This window comes from Coffea arabica, chromosome 3c (assembly GCF_036785885.1).
Source record: "Coffea arabica cultivar ET-39 chromosome 3c, Coffea Arabica ET-39 HiFi, whole genome shotgun sequence".
NCBI lineage: Eukaryota > Viridiplantae > Streptophyta > Magnoliopsida > Gentianales > Rubiaceae > Coffea > Coffea arabica.
Window position 1 is genome coordinate 8,629,465 of NC_092314.1, and position 23,498 is coordinate 8,652,962.

Sequence of the window (23,498 nt, forward strand, 5' to 3'; positions counted from 1 at the left end):
GAGACAATGAATAAGAGCGGGGGAAAAAGTAGATGAATACGTTTTGACCTTTGGAGATAAAAAAATTTTACAACATGTAAAACTAAGAAACATAAAATTTCAATGGGACAGAAAAAAGTACTTCAAATTACCATATATCTAGTGAGAGTTACTATTAATTACAATGAGAAAACTCTATTCATTTAAAAAGAAAAAAACACAGAGAGAGAAGAGAAATTTAAATTAACGTTTAGGTTAAAATAAATAAAAGAAAAAGATAAGAGGCAATTTAGAGGCTTGATATGCATAATGTCACTGTGGTTAAGACAGCTCGAGTCAGGCCAAAAAAAGGGTTTGCTAAGCCTAATGTTTGATTGGGTTAAATAGAGGTTAGACTTGAATATAAGGCCCAAATTAAAAACGAGTTGGGTTTGGACTTTGCTAGATTTAGGCTCAATTAATGCCCGACTGGTGTATAAATATTATTATATACATAAAAATATATAATATAATTATATATTATAGCATCGAACATTAATAACTTATATATAAATTTATAGTAATTCATAATTATTAAATATATATTATGTATAGACATGTATTTAATTATGAGCTCGAATTGAACCCAAAACTCATCTAGAATTGTGAACTGAGTTTGAGCCTTATAATTGGACTTGAGCTTGAAAGTCCGAAAATCTAAAAGCTCTCTTAGTTCATAAGTCAAGTTTGAACTTGTAAAAATCCAATTCAAAGGTCTCGATGAACAGTCCTACATATACATATAAATATATACACACGCACATACACATTAAGGCTTTTCCAGCTTGTCACTTATGGTGGTGGCGGCGGCGCCCGCCCCGGCAAAGGGGGGGGGTTTAAGGCGATCTCACCCTTTACAACTAAAAAATAGAAAAGAGTTTTGCTATTTATGAAGGGATATTACGGTATTTTCAAATCTTTCTGTAAATGTAGACAAATCTCGTCTATTTTCCACTACAGTTTAAAGCACTAGGGTTTCTCTAAATATTTTTAAGTGACGAGGGAGAATTCTGAATTTCTAAACCACAAAGGATTTTAACAAAATGAAAGAGGAGAAAAAATTACTTAGACGAAAGAAGGTCTACTTTGTTACCCCCTTTCCAGCCATAGGAAATGAAGTAGACGCAAATGAAATTTTTGCAAACTTAAGAAAGAGTTTAATACATAATTGAGGGAGGGAAAGATCGAGTGGTTTTGATGGTAGTGTAAATAAGAGATCACTGGAATCCTTCCATTTACACCATAAAAAATAAAGTTTAATACGTAACCAGTTGATCCTAGTAAGTGGAGTACCAATAAAGTAATACCGCAACAGCATGAATGATTATGACTAGTTCACCATGGATGGCAATGTATGTAATTCCTCTTCTGTTTTTCTATCACCATTAAACGCTCAAAACTCACAAGTTATAACACTCAAGCGACCTTCATATTTTGGGCGATATCCATATTTAGACATGGGCAAAAATTATAATCTACATAGCAGTTAAATTATTTACCCTTTTCCCGTGTTGAACACAATTTCTTGATACGAGTTGACATTTAGCAATTCACATCACGGCTTCAATCTATTATTATAAAAGAAATATTATATATTGTACATACGAGTATTAGTAAAATTGTGCTTAGAGGCCAAGAAATTAGAGAATTCGGGTTCAAATCTTTTTGTTCCCTTCTTTATTTCTTAAATCCTATCTCCTCTCTTTTAGAAAATTAAAAAAAAAATTTGCAAGATGGATATTTGCGCGAGGGTGGGGGAAGGATATGAAGAAAAGTTGTAGGAATTAATTAATATTTTTGTGGCAAAATCCTATTGGGTGTCCAACTCCTCTGCTAATTAACCAGATATCCTTAAAAGTGCTAACACAATTAAGTACCCAAAGGCAATGTAATGCAGTTGAATTATATCTTAACTATTGGGCTAAAGCCCAACTTCAGATGAAAAAGTAAACATAATTGGCTCATAGTTCAGCCCAACAAAATTTATTCCCTCTCAAGTCTTGCGTCTTCTTTTTTCCCACTGAAACTCACTGCAGCTGCAGGGTGTCCTCTGCAATGGAGCAACAGCCGTCCAATTCTTCAAAAATGGAAACGTTTCGCCTTTTTGATGGCAATCCCCAACCTGGGTTTGGCTTAAATTTTCTTGAATCTCCGGAAAAACCCTTTCCCGCTCTACCTCCTTGCGTTGAAATCCTCCCCTCTCAGGTACTTTTTATTTCTTGATTCTTTTTGGTCTAAGGAAACTGATGTTTACTTCCTTATTGAGAGCTTGTATATGAGTCCTTATACCTCTATAGTCTATTTATCAATTTATTTTTGTGGGATGTTTTCATTTGGAGTAGGTATCATCAAATGTGAAGTATACGGTGGAAAGTGTAGATATTGATGGGATTACACTGATTAAGGTAATATTATCGTTTTTGGAACTTTACATAGTACTAAAAGTGTGAAATTTTGGATGAGTGTTGAGTGTGCATGTGTGTATCTGATTGGCGTCTGTGTGTGTTGTACTATAAGCGAAATGAAGCATTGGTTCAAATATGTTGATTGTTGCTTATCAGTAGGAATGTGAATGGCTTTAATTTTGCGTGCATTACTTGCAGGGAAGGGTGAACACTAAGGAGGTTTTCGCCTTTTCTAATTTGGATTTAGTGCCAGGGAAATATGAAGGTTTGCTGCATCTTTTTCTTTCTTTTTTTTTTAGGGGTTTTTATGGTTTTCTGGTTTTACTGTCACACTAGCAAGAGCCTGTCATTGTAACAGACTCTCACATACACGGTTTGCAATTTTCTGTTTCTTGGCTCCTTTTTTTCTTCCTAGAGTCTTGTTACTGATTAGTGTAATTTATTCTGTAGGAGGGTTGAAATTATGGGAAGGTTCGGTGGATTTAGTGAAAACTCTTCAATCAGAGATGCAAGATGGGAAGTTGTCACTTGCTGGAAAGCGAGTTTTAGAGGTGGGCTTCAATTGCTGAGGTGATTGTACAATCTTCTGCTGCCATGTTTATCTATGGCTTTTCAAAAACCTTGTTGCTGTTTGCCAATTTTTTACTGATTTTTGTGCTTAAATGTAAAACAGAGATGCTCTTTGGGTGGTATCAATGTATTCTTGTGGTTGATATTTAATAATGCTTTACATTTATCTGTTCTTCTTTCTCTCTCCCTATTTTCTTTTATTACATTTCTCTGTTAAATTGGTGTAATTTTTTGGTACTGGTATGTGTAACTAGCAACTGAGACTAACAGCGATTTTGTTTGATTTTCTGTCTTTAGAGTGAGTCATTGAGTTTTCTGCATGACGATTTATTGTAATTTCTCTAGAACACTTTATGGTAATCTTGTTGCAACTACTGGTCAAAATATCAAACTTTCTTGAACCCAGCAGAGCAGGAGGTTTTCTAGATGTGATCCTTCTTAGAATATTCACTCATATAGGAACTAGTAACCTCTAAACTCTTGGTATTTTCTTGATTTTTCCCAATTTTACTTATTTTAATTTTTCCTGCAGATTGATTTGATTTTAGGCTCAGAATACATATCTGCTTTTCGAATTTCTTTCACGGTGAATGCTCAAACCAATTTCTTAAACTGTTGGGCTTCTCCTTGGCAAGGGATCCGGACTGAGGAAGATATTCTTGTGCTGTTGATGCATCTATGCTTTCATTTAAAATATTAACTTTTGGAGAGAAATATAATTCTCTTATTGGTTAAAAAAAACATTGTCTCAAAGAAGTCGTTCTCATGGCCTTGCTCTGCTTCAAGTTAATTCTTAACATAATTCCGCTAGAAACTGGAACAATTTTTGTGCCTATGCTTGTCAAACCAATTTGTAAATGATTGTAAGTGGATGTAAATATCATGGTTTGATTGGCGGTAACCATTTATTTGTTTATCTGCTAACTCTCCTCTAATAGCTTTTCAGCTTGGATGTGGCCATGGGCTTCCTGGAATTTTTGCATGCCTTATGGTAAACCTACATTTCATCACTCCTAGATAGTTTTTGCCAAAATGCTCTATGTGCTGCATATTAAATGAATCTAAATGTTGTCCTGTTTTAGGGATCTAGCTCTGTTCACTTCCAGGATTTTAATGCTGAGGTCCTGCAAAGTCTCACCATTCCTAATGTAAATGCTAACATTCAACAGAAGCCAAAGTCCATAGGTACAGATATGACAGAATGTAACACTAAGACAGAAACTCGTTTCTTTGCGGGTGACTGGAGTGAAGTCCAAAATATTCTTCCTTATGTACGTGGTGATGACTGTGGAATCAACTCTGATCAAGAAGTGGGTAATGGAGGTGGTTATGATGTTATTCTCATGGCAGAGACAGTTTATGCAATCTACGCTCTTCCTACGCTCTATCAACTTCTTAAGAAGGTTCTTAAGTGTATTCTTTAGATACTTGAATTCAGATCTCTAGATTTACTGTTGTTGACCTCCTTTTTCTTTTTGTCTTGTCAGTGCCTAACTAGTCCTCATGGAGTTGTGTACATGGCAGCAAAGAAGCATTATTTTGGAGTTGGAGGAGGATCAAGGAGGTTTCTCTCTATTGTTGAGAAAGATGGTGAGCTACACTTTCTTTTGTTACCTTCTGCTGAACTCTATAAAGGTTTAGTTATTTGATTTCCTAGATGGCGAACAAAGCATCCTGATGTTCCCCAATTTTTGTTTTAGGTCCAGGTGTTATCTTCTATATGGCTATTGATATGTCAATTTTTATAGATCCCTGATTTAGAAATCTTTGCATTAAGTTAAGATGATGTTGCCTGAGCCCAGACATGATTCAAGCACTAAGTTGGATTGTTTAGGTTGATGTCTATGCAAGGGAATTTCTTTCCCTGTTCCTAGTATGAACATCTTGGTGCAGGGAGGGGGGATAGCAATTTATACATTCATCAGTGCCTTATCTCGTGTTTCTTCTTTTGCAGTTTTCTTTATGTAAAAACTAAGTACCTTTTTGCATGGATTATACAAATGGATCTAGACGGTATCTTGTATGCCATGTACCACTTTCACTCTCATGAGATAGCTGGCCTTTGCGCAATTATTATTTTTTCAGATTGATAATTTCTAAAATGTAAAATATCTGAAAACCGAGAAAGGGGGTCAGGGAGGAAGAAGAAAGATCCTTGTTGGATCCAAAAGAATTGTTTAAAGAGAGAGTGGCATCACCAAAGAAGGGAAACATAATGTTTGTATTGTGCTTAATGTGCCAAGGATCTTAAGGCTATTGCACCAGTACATTCAGAAAGTGAGCTTTTAGGTTTCCTTATTAACCTTGAACTCCTTGTCCTAGGTGTTTTGGCATCGACAATGGTTGCTGAGATTGCAGACGGGTCCTCTAATCTTCGAGAAGTGTGGAAATTCCATTTTAAGTGAATTACTGGTTATACGTGAAGGAAGCTAATGATTTTGTTGTCTAATTGTTTACAGCAACTAGAAAGTTTGATATTGAAGCTAAAGTGTCTGCTGAAATGATTGCAAGATGTCTTTTATCATCAGAACCTTTACTCTTCATTTGTGAAATGCTCTTTGTGGGCATCTTTTACGTCAAAATTCACATTGCTATTTGAGAGCATTCTAATTGAGGCTCAAATGCATTTCATTTTGATCTTGCCGGTCTACTTATGTAGCTTTTGATGTTTTGCACTTTGTCTCTGTTCTTTCTCCATGAGTACTGGATTTTGTACTTCCTGCAAAGCAGAGAAGATTTTTTTGACCTTCTAGGCTATTCATGTAGCAACCTTTATGATCATTATTAGGAAGCAAAGCAAATTTTTGGGAAAAAGATGTCGAATTTCAATCTTACTCCCTGGAAAGAGAAAAATGAGCAAAATCTATGGAAGAGAAATGAAAGCCATTAAATAGTTGTGAAGAAAACAGGTATGGAAGAGCAAGCAAAGAGTACTTCCTCTATCCAATTGTGTTACCCTCTGAAATCTTGTTCTTCTTCCTCTCCTTTTAAACTTTAGGATGGCGAGAATAACTATTCTCATGTAGATTTCATTAGACTATATCTCAAGTAAAATGTTGAAAGTGATTGCATATATGACCAGCTAAGACGTAGGTGTTACTTGGAGAAACAATAGGAAACTTTGATTTGCTCCTGTTTCTGGGAAAAAGTACATGGAATGTTTTAGGAGTTCTTGGCGATCAATATTTTGTACAAAGAGTTGCACAAAGCCCCATTTGTACATAGCAAAAGCAGAATATGATAATCTTTTATCTCCAGAATCATGTGTCTACTGTACTCTAGGCATTTTGGCGGCACTTGTAATATGCAGAACAACCTCGATTATAACGGTTAGATTGAGGAGGGAGACACCCTTCACTTGAAGAATATGGTTCACCCCTATCACCACCATTGCAGGCTGGCTCATCCCTCCTCAAAGCCCCATTAGAGATATACCTCTTTTCTGCGAGAAACCTTCTGCTTATCTCCGAATCCATCAGGGTTTCAAAGTCTTGATTACACTCTGCTATTGAACCATTACATGTTGAGTGTGCATCATTGACACTGGAAACAGCAATGATGAAAAACAGGAGGGCTAGGAGTAAAGAGAAGAGACAGGAAAGAAGCTTTCTTGAAACTGATTTCATTTCCCCTGTGGATATAATCTTTGTTTTTCATCATCAAGCACTATATAGTGTGCTCTACTTTACTAGTGATAGTGGATTGCACACCACTAGCAGAGGGACCGCACTTCACCTAACTCAGTATGGTTGCCATTTTTGTTATTATCTTTGTTTCAAATATTGGAGATGCAGAATTAACAAAAACAATTATACATGGACTAAGAACATTTTTGACATCAATGCAGGTTTGATGGTTTTTGTTTAGAAGTATCTTGCTAATCTGTAAACGAAATGAATTTGGTTCTTAGAATTAACAAATTACTTCAGCTTTGCTCTTTGAGCTGGCAAATCATGGATACCATTTTCGAGGTAGGAGAACATTATACAAAGAAGTAAATTTTACGAGTACAAACTGAGAGAATAGGGACAAAAAAAAAAAAAAAATTATTTTGCTCAGAGGAAACTAACAGAGGACGCGTTAGGCAAGTATACCAGTAGTTCTTAAAACTCTCAATCCTCTTCTTAGGATGTTACGAATCCAGGTGCCGATTTTATAAATTTGATTCCGATTCCAATAGGATCAATAGTATATATGGAATTATAGCTAGATCATTTTGTAGTGTAACTCCATATTATGCAGATTAATGGTGCATTTGATGAAACTGAAATCTAAAATTTGAAATTAATTATTATTAAATTGTTAAGTATTAAAATCCTAACATTTGAGTGTATTTATAGGTTATCAAGTTTTGCCTCGGAAATTAGTATCACTTAACTAATTAAGATGTTCTATTTTTTTGTTGTCAAATACGTCTGAATATGTTAAGATTTGAAATAATTAAGTTTAAGTATTGAATGAAGTTATCTAACAGGGCTTAAGAAAATGTTTTGATAATTGGGAGTTCGGAGTCTTCAATTCATGAATTTATATCAATAGTATTTTTTTTTAATAAGTTTTCAGTCAAAAAGTAAAATTAATTCTGACATGACTTCAACTTTGTTGTTATCAAACATAATTTTACAAAGTATACATTTTAGTTGAAGAAATATAATTTTTGGCTAACATTGTGTTTTTATTTTTTACATTTATTTGTACATGTATCCATGAATTATAAGGTTATAAATAAACAAAATATTGTACTTCTGCACTTTTGGCTGGACTTTAGGATTTCAGAATTTTTCCTATCATCCGTTTTTGTTGTATCCAAAACAATAGACTGAGGGATCCGCTTTAAAAGTTTAAAAACCTTGGCCTGCAGACACAAGCCCTGTATTTAACTCAGACTAGGACTGGCCAGTATCCAATAGCCACCATGTTTTACTGGCCGTTGGCCCTTGACTATGCTATCTAAAGTTCATTGTTTTCCCTTTTTTTTTTTTTTTTTTTTTTCTCTAATGCGATTTTAGATGACCAGAGTTCCTATAACAAATATATTTGTTTTTTTTTTCATAGAAGAAATACACACACACACACAATTAGATTAGAAACGCTCAGAAGTCATCACCAAATTGGGTCCAAAGACCAATTTAAGGGGGACCCACAAACCAACACCATCCAACCAATTGGTGACAGGAGGTGCGGTTGAGGACTTTAAATCCAGAGTAACAAATATATTTGTGAAAGGGGGAAAAAGTGTAAGTTGGAGGCCTTGGTTCGAGCTCTCGAAAGGGCAAATTGTCAAATAGTTCTCAAACTATTATAAAATTTAATTTTTGATCCTCAAATTATTAAATGAACAGTTTTAGCTCTCAAACTAATTCAAACATATATTTATAATCCTTCCATCAACTTGAGTCGTTATATTTAACAGAATAATAGAGGTCGTTCATAATACTTTTGACTTTTTTTTCCTGTTGGACAAAATGACTTAAATTGGCAAGAGAATTATAAGTATACGTTTTAATTAATTGGAGGATTAAAATTATATATTTAATTGTTGAAGGGTCAAAAATTGAAATTCATAATAGTTTTGAGGGCCATTATAGCATTTTGCCCTTTTATAAAAATATAAGAAGACACTACTATATATCTTATCTTATCTTACCTTACAGGATATAAAAGTACGAAGCTCAGTTACTGTAGTAATTGGGATTGATTGTGGTCCGATTATTGCAGTAATATTGATCAATTTGAGGGGCGTTTGGTTAGGGACGGGACCGGTTATGTTGTAATTTTTTACAATGTCAGTGGCAATTGCTGTCGGCTTTCTTTAATCTTTCGTGTGTGTGTTTATGCTGCCAGCAACTAATGTTGAGTGGACTGGTTATGCTGTAATTTGGATGAAGTTGGGGGGTTTATTGAATCTGGACGCAGTTAGTGGGTGCTGAGTTGTTGCTATTTTATTGTCTCAATAATTTTTAAGTAAATTAATAATCTCATAATCTGAATGTTGTCAATCTTTACGCGGATGTATTGAGACAACTTGCTTATCAAATAAGGTAGGCGAAAGAATTTTTGTGCGAACTATAGCTTCCGGAGATTTACGCGCACATTTGACATCTGCGGGTGAGAAGAATGTAAGATTCTTGATTTTTGCTTCACCTCCGGCGGTGAGTTTTGTTTATTTGCATGTCTGAGTTTACATGTATGATTGATTACGTTCACACTACACAAAATCTCTGTTTATAGCAAAGCTCCAATAGAGAAGTTGGTTGATGTTTTTGATTGGTTTAATGTAATTCAATCAGTGCATGCTTCGTTTGTGGGTCGAATTAGCGGTGGGTCTCCCTCTAAATATTGCTTTTTACTTGTTAGAAGCAACGGCACAATTCTGAGTGAAATTAGCAGCTTGTGCATTGTGTAGAAATACAGCTAATAGTGGATCTTTTATCTGCTTTAGATCGTTTAGCACATAGAAAAGTTCAGTTTGAATTCATGTAAGTGATTTTGAAGAGAAACCTTATTCTTTTTTTTTTTTTTTTGCGAAAAGACTAAGTTATTCACTACTTCTGACTTATCAGTGAGCATGTTGTTTCGAACTAAAATTTTTAACAAATGGTCTCTTTTCTAACATTCTACTTAAAATATCATTTACTAAGTTCTAGTTGGGTTAAAGCTTGAAGCTAATGTAATTAGAGGTGGCAAATCAACCCACTTAACTAAATTTACCCATATCCGCCCATGAATAGATGGGTATGGGTATCTTAAATTTTTGTATATGGGTATAAATGGGTTATCCAATAATACCTATTTATTAAATGGGTATTATTGGGTAACCCATCAAACCCAATTAACCCATTTAGAATTCTCTTCCCCCCAAGTCTCTTCTTTTCCCCCACATTTTTTTTTTCAAATTTTTCATTTTGTCATGATGTTAACTAATTTTGTTTCATTATTATTATCATTTGTTGGTTTTATCTTATTATTTTATTTTCTCTTAGTTTGTTAACTTGCTCATTTTTTAGCATTACCAATTTATGATAAATTTTAGCCTATTTTCTTATCTTTATAAAATGAAATTTTAAATTTATATATGAAAAAATGTTAGGGGTTCAAAATTTTTGGATTAAGTTTTTATATTAATTTTTATAGTACTTAGTTCAAATTTTTATATTCTTATTATTCAATTATTAAATAATAGGTAATTTTGTGACATAGAGTATAAATGAAAAAAAATTGGTAATTAAGTTTATTGAACATTATAAGAAAATATTTAAAACTAATGATGGGTACAAAGAGTGGTATAAATTGATAACTTAGTTTGTAAAAATGAATTTAAATGAGTTTACAAAAAGTTAAAATAAATGGGTTATAAATAGGTAATTGGGTTACCCAATTCATTTTTTGACTTACCCATTTATACCCATCTAATTAAATGGGTACCCATTTTACCTAATCCAAACCCGCCCAAGTCACCCATTTTGACACCTCTAAATGTAATACATGTTATCGGGCTATTCAGATAGAAATTTGGCCACTTATTAGGAGACAACATTGTGTTAAGAATTACATCCAAGCATCTTCTATGCCACATGATGCTTGCTCTATATGAGAGGGAATTTTGGATATATGTTGACTGAACTATAATTGCATTTAGGTGCAAGAGAAGCAGTTGGACTTTTTTCTCTGAACCAGAAGGTGAGCTTTGTATGCATTTTCTATTTCTTTACTATTGTATATCCAAATCTCCCAACTGTTTTGGCTAATCTTTGCTTTTGGGTAATTGATTGTTTGTTGATATATGGCTGAAGGATGGACATTCTCTTCAAATCTGATTTATATAGCAGCGAAAATATGCAAGCCTAGAAAAGGACCAGGTGGAGAGGAATAGAAAAAGCAGCGAGCAGCGGGGTGCTTCAAATGCAAAAATCACGATGTATACTAGGACCATTCTAAGTTATATGTACTACTATGGCCGGTGACTGCATTTAGCGTACGCCAGCCAATGAGCAAAGTTCAGTTCTTGTCTATCATCATGGTAGCTTTTCAGTTGTTTCTACAAGTCCTGTCGTCGATCACCCTACCCGTTCACCTATTGATAACTTAGGGACTCAAAGTATGGTATGTTTAAACTTGGCAATTTCTGTTTCTAGGCTGGTGGATGGCCAATTCAGGGAATTCATCATCAGCCAATCGGATGAGGAAGGGGCGGTCGATGCGAGCTCGATTGAGTATGTGAGCAGGAAGAAAGAAGGTGAACTGCATGCTTTTGCTGCAGCTTGTGGAGCCATATTAGGAGGCGGCAGCGAGGCAGAAATCGAGAAGTTGAGAAGCTATGGACTCTATGCCGGAACCATACAAGGAATGCTATATGGGATTGGAAGAAATCAAAAGGGAGTGCGAGAAATGGTGGAAAATTTGAGAGCATTGGCCCTGAAAGAAGTGGAGATCTAATTCAATTATTTATGCTTTATTTGAGTAAATTGTGTTAAGTCTGAGCCAAACATATAATGGAATTTAGATATTTTGGATTCAATGACAGATGTATCACCATTGTAGATGAATATTTGCACCATTTGTACATGAATTTCCATATTAGAAAATTATGTGTATTGCTTTATAGGTATAGAAATCTAAAATTATGTATGTTAAGCTTAAGCCTGGGCATTGGCGCGCCAATGCGTGGCAGCCAAAAACTAGTATTACTTAAAGACCTTGACACCAAAATCCCAAAGGTTAGTGATCAATAAATGAAAGTGTAGAGTTAAAGGTAAAAATGTAGAATTACGAATCCAAAGTGTACGTTGTCACAAGCTATTAATAAGTTGCTTTTTACTTCAACTAGTGTCCCTTACAATTTGACCTTAATTTTGTGGTCCTTTTCGACTTGCATTCACTGGAGGCACTGATCCTTTGACAGACAAAATTTCTGGTCGGTTTGTAATGCAAATTCCACAATTAATTGAATTTTCAAAGTCTCCATTCAATAATTGAATTTCTGAATTTCACTAAACCTGTCTAGAAAAAGTAAACACCAGGGTGGGAAAGGAAAAACAAATTGTAGGTTTGACTTGAACTCTACTGACTTGGTTTTTGTCTCAATAGAGAAAGGAGAAACATTTACCGGCTTTTGGGGTTCCCTCGGGGTTTAGGTTTGTAAAAATTGACGTAAGCTCTTTGGGCTTCGAAAGAAAGAGAAAGGAGAAACATTTTTTTTTTCCCTTTTTTGCTTACTGGCACAGGCCTTTTTTCATGTTTCATTAACTTCACAAATAGAGGTGTCAAAATGGGTGATTTGGACGGGTTTGGGTTGGGTAAAATGAGTAATGGGTATAAGTGAGTTAACCCATTTATATCCATTTAATTAGATGAGTATAAATGGATAAGTTAAAAAATGAATTGGGCAACCCAATTATTCATTTATAACCCATTTAATTTTAACTTTTTGTAAATTCATTTATATTCATTTTTACAAATTAAGCTATCAATTTATACCATCCTTTGGCCCCATCATTAGTCTTAAATATTTATTTATAATGCTCAATAAATCTAATTATCAATTTTTTTCCCATCTGTACTCTATGTCGCAAAATTACATACTATTTAATAATTAAACAATAGGAATATAAAAATTTGAACTAAGTACTATAAAAGTTAACATAAAAACTTAATCCAAAAATTTTGAACATCTAGCATTTTTTCGTGTGTAAATTTAAAATTTCATTTTGGAAAAGCAAAAAAAGAGACTAAAACTTGTCATAAATTGGTAATGTTGAAAAATGAGCAAGTTAACAAACTAAAAGAAAATAAAATGATAAGATAAAACCAACAAATAATAATAATATTGAAACAAAAGTAGTTAATATCATGACAAAGTGAAAATTTTGAAAAAAAAAATGGGTGGGGAAAGAGAGGAGGTTTGGGGGAAGCCAACTCTAAATGGGTTAATTGGGTTTGATGGGTATTATTAGGTAACCCATTTATACCCATATGAAAAAATTTAAGATACTCATACTCATCTATTCATGGGCGGGTATAGATAAACTTAGTTAAATGGGTTTGTTTGACAGCTATATTCACAAACAATTAATCTTCATTTAACAAACACAAAATTACAGTATAGATGAAATTAGAAATTGTATCTAAGTATTTAATTAGATGGGTGGATCGGATATCGAAAATAAGAGCTTTATAAATTTTGTTGGCAAAAATTTTAAAAATTTTTCTAAAACGTTAAATGTTTATATACTTTATTCTTGCAAATAATTCAAAAAAAAAAAAATCAATCCATAGGTTGTATATTTCATCATAAATTTGTATGCTTGTACTAAATAGCCTTGTAGGTTTGTCACTTGTGCGTGATTATCCTCTTCTGAAGCTATAATAGAGAATTAGCTAAGATAGACCAAGAAAAAGAGATGATTTATTAGAAAGTTTGAAATTTCTAGAGGATCACCATCAATAATGCATCTACAGAAACCTACTAGAGAGTCCACAAACATAATACAGAGAAAAGATGAAAAGAAGACGTGTAATATGTCATGAAGATTTGAAGGTCGAATATTATGAATTCCACTCCAAATTTGATTGAATATTGAAATAATACTCCTTAATGACTGATAAGCTTTTCTTGATCTTAATAGTTATATTCATGTCAACCTACAGGCACGGTTGGAATTTGTACTTATCAACTTATTAAATTGAGAAAATTGTTTAAAATATCTTTCACATTTTGTCAAATGAATTTTTTCGTTCTTCACTTTTAAAATGCTAATTTTACGTCCTTTACAAATTCAAATCAACAAAATTTGATCCCAACTTAAGTTTTCAACCATTTTTTAAGTCTGAAATCAGCATGTGATCTATATGCAGTCATTTTTTATTTACAAAAAAAAAAAAAAGAGTCAGATATCACTTTTTTTAATGGCAGAAATGAATATAAATTAGCCTAGATCTAGCTTTCTTAGGAGAAAAATAAATATAGTTTGGATTAAATTCATGAAGATTTGAAGGTCGAATATTATGAATTCCACTCCAAATTTGATTGAATATTGAAATAATACTCCTTAATGACTGATAAGCTTTTCTTGATCTTAATAGTTATATTCATGTCAACCTACAGGCACGGTTGGAATTTGTACTTATCAACTTATTAAATTGAGAAAATTGTTTAAAATATCTTTCACATTTTGTCAAATGAATTTTTTCGTTCTTCACTTTTAAAATGCTAATTTTACGTCCTTTACAAATTCAAATCAACAAAATTTGATCCCAACTTAAGTTTTCAACCATTTTTTAAGTCTGAAATCAGCATGTGATCTATATGCAGTCATTTTTTATTTACAAAAAAAAAAAAAAGAGTCAGATATCACTTTTTTTAATGGCAGAAATGAATATAAATTAGCCTAGATCTAGCTTTCTTAGGAGAAAAATAAATATAGTTTGGATTAAATTCATGAAGATTTGGAGGTCGAATATTATGAATTCCACTCCGAATTTGATTGAATATTGAAATACTATTACTCCTTAATGAATGATAAGCTTTTTCTTGTTCTTGCCAGTTGTATTCATATCAACGTCTAGGTCCGGTTGGAAGTTGTACTTAATCACTTACTAAATTTTAGTCTCTAACTTTTTGGAAGACTTGACTGACTTCCTGTTTAGTCTCATTCAAAGTAAACTGCAATTATACAGTAATGCTGAATTCATAATATGTTGAATAGAACCGAAATTATCAGTTGAATTTATCGTGACAACATTGTTTCATCCTCAAATGTATGAAATAGTGATAATCCAATAACTATAATAAGCCATTAAAAATAAATGAGAAGACCTTTGAATTCTTGCCAAGTGAAGGGCAGAGCAATAATTACCTGTTTCACCAGTATTTATAGCCAATATCTGCACCTCTTGTTGAACCAAGAAAAGAAACCATGGATTACTTGAACATAAGAAAGTCTTTCTTTGCATTCCTATTGGTCCTGTTTGTTTCATCATTTTCTGCTAAAGCTAATGCATCAACTTCTGATGAAGAGGCTGCTGCTCTTTTCAAATGGAAAGCAAGTTCTGGAAACGAGAACAATAGCTTCCTGACTTCATGGAATCTTCAGCCTACGAATGCCAAAAATTCTTCAAATCCTTGCACATGGGCTGGTGTTTCATGCATTGATGGAAGTGTCAACAGATTGAAACTCACAAATTCAAGTGTCAAAGGTACACTCGAAGACTTTCCGTTTTCATCCCTCCTAAATCTTGAATATTTGGATCTCAGCTTGAATGAAATTTCTGGCAGCATACCTCCTCTGATCGGTAATCTCTCGAAGCTCATTCATCTTAATTTGTCTTCAAATTTGTTGTCCAAAAAAATCCCACCTGAAATCGGCCTGTTATCAAAACTTGAAACCCTCCTCCTAAGTTTAAACAACTTTTGTGGCTCAATTCCAATGGAAGTAGGCCAATTAAGGTCACTTATACAGCTTTCTTTGCATGCAAACAACATCCATGGTCCTGTTCCCAGTTCCCTTGGCAATATGAAAAACTTGACTTTTCTCAGTCTCGGCTACAATATGCTTTCAGGTCCGATTCCCACAGAAATAGGAAATCTTTCCAATCTAGCTTACATTAATATGCAAAGCAACTGTTTAACAGGTCCTATTCCCCCAGAGATAGGGAATTTGAAAGCACTTGAAAGTCTGAGCTTGTCTGAAAATAATCTCACAGGTTCAATCCCAAAATCACTAGGTAGCACAACCAACTTGGCCCTTCTTTCCCTGGACAGAAACCAATTTTCTGGTTCAATTCCTACTTCCTTAGGCAATTTGAGTAAACTGGAAATTCTGGAACTCCACGATAACAAACTTTCTGGTGCCATTCCGGAAGAGTTGGGACAAATACCAGAGTTGGTTATGTTGGAGATGGGGGGAAATCAGCTCTCTGGTCAGCTACCCAAACAACTTTGTCAAAATAGCAAATTTATGTACTTCAGTGTGAGCAACAACTTGCTTACTGGTCCAATCCCAAGATGCCTGAGAAACTGCTTAAGCTTAATTAGGGCCACTTTTAGTGGGAACCAGCTAACTGGTAACCTGACAGAGATGTTTGATATACTTCCAGGCTTGAATATGATGGACCTTAGCAATAACCATTTCTACGGGGAGCTCTCAGGATATTTGTTGAGATCTGCAAATCTGAGAATTTTGCGGATGGCAAACAATAACATCTCAGGTTTTATACCTTCAGGATTGGGCAACTTATCTCAATTAAATGAACTTGATCTTTCTTCAAATCAATTAACTGGTGAAATTCCAAAGGAAATTGGGAAAGTAGCTTCTATTATATATCTGCGTCTGCAAGACAATCAATTTTATGGAAGCATACCTGTAGAAATAGGAATCCTAACAAATCTGCTTTATCTCGATGTGTCCTCAAACACCTTGACTGGATCCATTCCAGGATACTTAGGAGATTGCCAGCAACTTTGTTATTTAAACTTGAGCAACAACAATTTAAGCCAAAAGATTCCAGTTCAAATAGTTAGGTTAGATCACTTATCCCTTTTGGATTTAAGTAATAATTTGTTATCAGGAGAGATACCTTCCGAACTAAGCAGTTTGGAGAACCTCGAAGTGTTGGATCTCTCACACAATAACCTCTCTGGCTCTATTCCTAGGGGCTTGGGAAAATTGCCTGACTCAGTTCATATTGACCTATCCTTTAATAACTTAGAGGGTCCAGTTCCAAATGGAACGGCTTTCAGGAATGCCACCATAGAAGAGTTAAAGGGAAACAAAGGCCTGTGTGGCAACAATGCAGGGCTAAAACCTTGTGAAAATTCTCAAAGGAAGGAGAAGGGGCACAAACGTGTTCTCATAATTGTACTCCCTCTTGTGGGATCTCTCATACTAGTTTGTGCATCTTTGGGAGTTCTTATCTGTTGTGAAAGAAGAAAAAGTAAAAGAACAACCAATCGACATGGCATGGATGTAAAGGATGACAATCTGTTTTCTATATCCACATTTGATGGAGAAGCAATGTACAGAGAAATCTTAAAAGCAACACAAGATTTCAGTGACTTGTTTTACATTGGAGGAGGAGGTTATGGAAGTGTTTACAAGGCACAACTTTTGTCTGGTGCCACACTAGCTGTAAAGAGACTTCATGACTTGTCCGAAATGGCAGATCATGGAGGTTTCTTGAATGAGATAAGAGCTTTGACAAGAATCAAACATCAAAATATTGTCAACCTTTATGGTTTCTGCTCAAATGCTACACATTCTCTTTTGGTTTATGAGTACCTCGGACAAGGTAGCTTGGCCAAAATTTTGAGAATAGATAAAGAAGCCACGGAGCTGGATTGGGAAAAGAGGGTGAATATCATTAGGGGTGTTGCTGATGCTTTATCTTATATGCATCATGATTGTTCACATCCAATAGTTCATCGGGATATTTCCAGCTACAATGTCTTGCTTGATTCAGAATATCAGGCTCGTATTTCTGACTTTGGCACTGCAAAGCTTCACAAGAAGGGCTCGTCTAATTGGAGTGCTCTTCCAGGTAGATGTGGATCTATTGCACCAGGTATTAACTTTGCAATTTTTGTTGGTGGACTCTATTTTGGTATAGCTTGTTCGTTAGAGCATAAGCACCAGCAATCCTGACACGATTTTTGCTGCAGAACTTGCATACACGATGAAGGCAACAGAGAAGTGTGATGTTTATAGCTTTGGCATCCTGACATTAGAAATAATCAGAGGGAGGCACCCTGGGGACCTAATAGATGTATTGATGTCTCAAAAACAGGGAAACATAGAACTGAAGGAGTTGCTGGATCAGAGACTTGCATATCCCTCACCAGAAAATGAAAAGATTTTGGTATCTATCCTCAAAATAGCAAGATCATGTTTAGAGGTTGATCCAAAATCTAGGCCAACAATGCTTGTCATTTATAGGTTGTTATCAATTGGAGCACCGGCTGTGCAGCATCCTGGTGAGTAACAATGGGAGTTTGGAAGTATTTCTGTTACATTATTTAGCTGACAAGTAGAATAATTCAGTCAATGTTCTTTTTAATTTGGTTATGCATTTTGCTTGATTTGCTATGAAAATCTCTTATTTCTTTCCTTTCCATGGTAGGGCAAACAGCAGTGTGGATTGGAGATGAGACAATGGATGTCTAGAAGATCTAGAGGCATTACTGCATGAAAATCAAATTCCAACATTGTTAGACAAAGTTTTAATGGGCATGTGAAGATTGTTACTTGGAATAATCTATTGTCTTGAGTTTCATTGGCAAATTTATCTGGTTTTGAAACCAGAGGATTCCCTTTGATTGTTTAGATGTTTGCTGTAATTTAATTTTTGTTATTTAAATGATTGATTTTACCATGGGGATATAAATAAAAATTTGAAGTTGAGCAAAGGAGGCTGTGAATTTGGAGATAGAAAAGTTGCATATAAGTTATTATTTCATTACAAAAAAAATATATTCAACTTTTTATATCTTTTTGTTTTGAAAGAAAAATTCAATCTTTTTGGTCGATTAAGAAATTAACAAACTTAGCAATTTTTTTTTTTTTTCTCGATTCCACTGGAGTATGTACCAAGAAATTTAGAGGACAAATGTACTCGGGAAATTGAACACGATTTTCATGTGTTATATATTACTTTGCTAGATGGCTACGCACTATTATAAGGAAGTAATCCTTTATGGACAGAGTGACACAATGAATAAAAATAGAATACCAAACATATTTAAGGGGCAGAAAGAACTCAAATCTTTTTGAAGAAATAGTCAAAATCTCCAATTTCTTCCTTTCTGATAGGCTTGAGAGTAGAGCAGATGGGAAATTTACTTACTAGTGAACTCTTCTGTATTTTTTTGATTTGATGTATTCACCTCCAAATATATATTCTCCCATACAATCCATTATCGGTGTATATTTCCCACTCAGCAGCAAAAAAATAGAAAATATATCAAAAGATATGTAGGACAAATTACAAGTTTTTTTGTCAATTTAATTCATATCAATTACCAAAGAGAGGATATCATGGTGGGCAAGAAATCTAAGGCAGTTTCAAGGGCAGCTCCTACAACTGATTCATTAGCCAAACATATTGTTATTACCATGAGACGCATTGTTGTGGATTGGAGGAAAGTGCAAAGGGTTCGAGCTAACAGGGAATTTAGATTAGAATAGAATTTTGATTAGCTGATGTATTTAATTTTAGCAATAATTTTAGAAACCTCCTCTAAGATTTTTGACACTTTCACTAATCTCCGCTAAGGTTTTAAAAATTACACTGATCTTCCTTGTAAAAAATTTGGGCCTATTGCTTGCATGAGTTGTAGTGAAAGTACTACTTTGCCCTAAAACATATGCTTTATTACAAATAGATATTTGACAAAAAAAGAAGGTTAGAACACTAAATAAATGAGATTAACTAATTAAACCAGAATAATGGTTGTTTCATCTCAAATTAGCAATCATAATTACAATAAAAAATGGTGTCAATTACTACCCTAAGATGGCGCCATTTTTGTGATTAACATTACTTGACAAGGATAAGAACAGTCAACCTTATATAATCTGCATAGAAGGATTTTATGAGCAAGAAAAATAGAAGGAATTTTTGACTGGCTTGTTTTGTTGAATTTTGTGTCAAGACAAAATTAATTCATGTTTTTATTGCTGATTTGTTGACTAAACCCATATTTTTCCTGTATCAATACTTTACTTTCATCTTGCCAACTACAATAAAAAGGTTAATTTTTCTACCCCAAATTTAGATGCTTATATTGATAATTTGATAGCTTTAGAGAATTAGTTGCATCCTTTATACGTAGTTGTAATGGCTAGAAAATATGGGCGTTGTAGTTTGTGCTAACTGTTGCAAAGATCATTATCGCTTCACGTTGTTGCTACTGCATCTTTTTGAATTTCACTTATACCTCCTAAGTTTTATTAATTATTTCATTCTTTACGAATGCAACTTGAGGACAATTAGAAAAGGGTATATATGGAACAAAATTATCATCTCATTTCTCAAAATACTTTTTTAATAGCACTTTGTCTGAATTGAATTGATTCTGTTACTCAAACCTTAAGTTCAAAGGAGGTTAGTATAATTTTTAAAACCTTAGAGGAGGTCAATGAAAGTGTTAGAAACTTCAGGGGAGGTTTTTGAAATTATCCCTTAATTTTATTTTAAATTTATCATTTATTTATTTATTTATAATATTAGCTAGACTACTTTCATGCTTTATCTAATAACAGGTAATTTTCGCCTAAACAAAGGATATTATGATTCATGGAAGGCTTAGATTTTTTTAATGAAAAAATCATCTCTTCATGCTTATTGTTCTTTAAAATTTATATCATGCAAGGCGTACTAATTTTTGGAAACTACTTCGTATTTTGAGCTGTAATAAGCTACCCCTATCTTCAGAATTTGTATTTTTCGGGCAAAATGTCTTAGTGGTCCTCAAACTATTACAAAATTTAACTTTTGGTCCTCCAACTATTAATTTATAAGTATTAGCTCTTCAAGTAATTAAAACATATAATTCTAATTCTTTTATCGACTTGAGTCGTTATGTCTAATAGAAATAGCACGATGTACATCCCAGTGGCCCTGAAACTATTACAAATTTTAACTTTTGACCATCTAACTATTAATTGATAAGTTTAATCTTTCAACTAATTAAAATATATAATTCTAATTCTTCCGTCAATTTGAGGCGTTAGGTCAAATAAAAAATTACCATGTGCTCGCGAGGGGCCACTAAAATATTCAATTTATTCACTTACGTCACATACTTCTTTTTGTGCTTTGAAAACTTTATGTTATGTAGAAGTGTTCAAGAACTCTTTTGCAGAAGTATGCTTGGCCCCTTAGAATGCTCATTAGGCACTAGTGATTTTCTAAATATTAAATTCCTGTCCTATATTATTTAATTTGTACGCTGCAAGATTAAACTATATCTTGGAAAACCGTTAATATCTGAGTAAACTATATTTATTGTGTCAATTCGTGAATAAACAGGTAATGATCCATGATTGGGTTCAAAGTTTCTAACAAGATTCAGGAACACGATAACTAAATACAATAATATTGACACCATACTGCCAATCACCACAAATCCCCCTTTATTTTTTATTTTTTTTGGGGGCAATGGCCACGGACCCTAGAGACATTGACCGTTGACTATCAAAACTTGTGTTCAGATTGTGATGTGAACGCCGCATGGCTGCTAACCATTTTCATTATTCAATAACTGGAGTTCTGAAATCGATAAAACGTGGTTTGAACAAGAAAACACAAAGGTGAGAAAGGAAAACAAATCGTAGGCTTGAAGTAAAGTCATTTTGCTTTCGTTTCAATACTGAAGAAGAAATGGACCACCTTTTATTTGCACTAAAATTGGCATAATACCAAGAGAATATACGGGAGAGGATCTGACTCAACCCCCAAGCCCCAAGGAAAAAGAGAAGCGAAATTTAATCAGAATTCGGGTGAAATGGTTTTTCACTGCAAATTTGGCATTGCTTTGAGAGTAAATCATGAATATACGTTATTTTTAATTTGAATAAACAAACGATGAGCACGAATTCTTCTTAAATTCCAAACAGGCGTCTGTAGACGATGAACACGCATTGTTGTGGGCTGGAGGAAAGTGCAAAGGACTCGAACTAATAGGGAATTTAGATTAGAATACAATTTTGATTGGCTGATGTATTTAATTTTAGCGATAATTTTACAAACCTCCTCTAATATGTCTGACACTTTTACTAACCTCCACTGAAGTTTTAAAAATTACATTGATCTCCCCTATAAAAAATTTGGGCCCATTGCTTATTTGAGTTGTTGTGAAAATACTACTTTGCCCTAAGACATTATGTTTTTATTACAAATAGATATTTGACAAAAAAGAAGGTTAGAGCACTAAATAAATGAGATTAACTAATTAAACCAGAATAATGGTTGTTTCATCTCAAATTAGCAATCATAATTACAATAAAAAAAATGGTGTCAATTACTATCCTAAGATGGTGCCATTTTTGTGATTGAAATTAATTGACAAGGATAAGGATAGTCAACCTTATATAATCTGTATAGAAGGATTTTATGAGCAAGGGAAATAGAAGGAATTTTTGACTAGCTTGTTTTGTTGAATCTTGTGTCAAGACAAAATTAATTCATGTTTTTGTTGCTGATTTGTGGACTAAACCCATATTTTTCTTGCATCAATACTTTACTTTCATCTTGCCAACTACAATAAAAAGATTAACTTTTTTTACCCCAAATTTAGATGCTTATGCTGATAATTTGATAGCTTTATAGGACTAGTTGTGTCCTTTATATGTAGTTGTAATGGATAGAAAATATGGCTGTTGCAATTTGTGCTAGCTGTAGCAAAGATCATTATCGCTTTAGGTTGTTGCTGCTGCATCTTTTTGAACTTCACTTATACCTCTTGAGTTGTATTAATTATTTCATTCTTTACAAATGCAACTTGAGGACAATTAGAAAAGGGTATATGTGGAACAAAATTATCAACTCATTCCTCAAAATACCTTTATAATAGTACTTTGTCTGAATTGAATTGATTCCGTTACTCAAACCTTAAGTTCAAAGGAAGTTAGTGTAATTTTTAAAATATTAGAGGAGGTCAGTGAAGGTGTTAGAAACTTCGGGGGAGGCTTCTGAAATTATCCCTTAATTTTATTTTTATTTTTATCATTTATTTATTTTTAATATTAGCTAGACTCCTTTCATGCTTTATCTAATAACAGGTAATTTTCGCCTAACCAAAGGATATCATGATTCATGCAAGGCTTAGATTTTTTTTTAATTAAAAAGTATCTCTTCATGCTTATTGTTCTTTAAAAAATTATATCATGCAAGGCGTACCGATTTTTGGAAACTACTTCGTATTTTGAGTTGTAATAAGCTACCCCAATCTTCAAACTTTTTATTTTTTGGGCAAAATGTCCTCAATCTATTATAAAATTTAACTTTTGGTCCTCCAACTATTAATTTATAAGTATTAGCTCTCCAATTAATTAAAGGGATAACAATAAAAAAAGCCCCATGTGGTTTAGCTATCATACAGAAAAGCCACCTGTGGTTTCATATCATACGCATCGGTACCCCATGGTTTGAATTATTTTGAAAAGTAGACGGAAATCATTAAAACAAATGGAGTTGAATGAAAAGACAAAAATACCCTTTTGATATAAGCAAAAATTGCAGAAATAATTTTGCACTTTCATTCTGTCGAAACCAACGAGGTGAGAGAGAAAGAAATAGAAAACCCTAGAGAGAGATAGAGCAGCCCCTTTTCTAGCCAATTTTCAATTGTTATTTCAATCAAATATCAAGATCAACGGAAAATACGAGGAAGTGAAGATTTGCAGTGAAAAATCGAAGAAAAATGGGTTAGTATATCATCTCTCATCTATTTCAATTCGGGTTTTGGGGTATGTTGTGGAAGGAAAATTGTTATTTACTGATTTCAGATTA

At 33.7% G+C, this 23,498-nt stretch overlaps 2 protein-coding genes across 2 annotated transcripts; both read left to right on the top strand.

The window, feature by feature from the left end:
• Positions 1-1,994: 1,994 nt before the first annotated feature.
• On the top strand, positions 1,995-5,633 carry LOC113734517 (uncharacterized). Its single transcript, XM_027261097.2, has 8 exons — positions 1,995-2,223; positions 2,361-2,423; positions 2,622-2,688; positions 2,874-2,974; positions 3,940-3,984; positions 4,076-4,396; positions 4,481-4,583; positions 5,316-5,633. The coding sequence occupies exons 1-8, from the start codon at positions 2,074-2,076 to the stop codon at positions 5,396-5,398; spliced, it is 933 nt and encodes a 310-aa protein (XP_027116898.2). The 5' UTR covers positions 1,995-2,073; the 3' UTR covers positions 5,399-5,633.
• Positions 5,634-11,093: 5,460 nt separating this feature from the next.
• LOC140037786 (heterodimeric geranylgeranyl pyrophosphate synthase small subunit 2, chloroplastic-like) lies at positions 11,094-11,429 on the top strand. Its single transcript, XM_072082908.1, has one exon. It carries the CDS (start codon positions 11,094-11,096, stop codon positions 11,427-11,429), a length of 336 nt encoding a protein of 111 aa, XP_071939009.1.
• Positions 11,430-23,498: the final 12,069 nt, after the last annotated feature.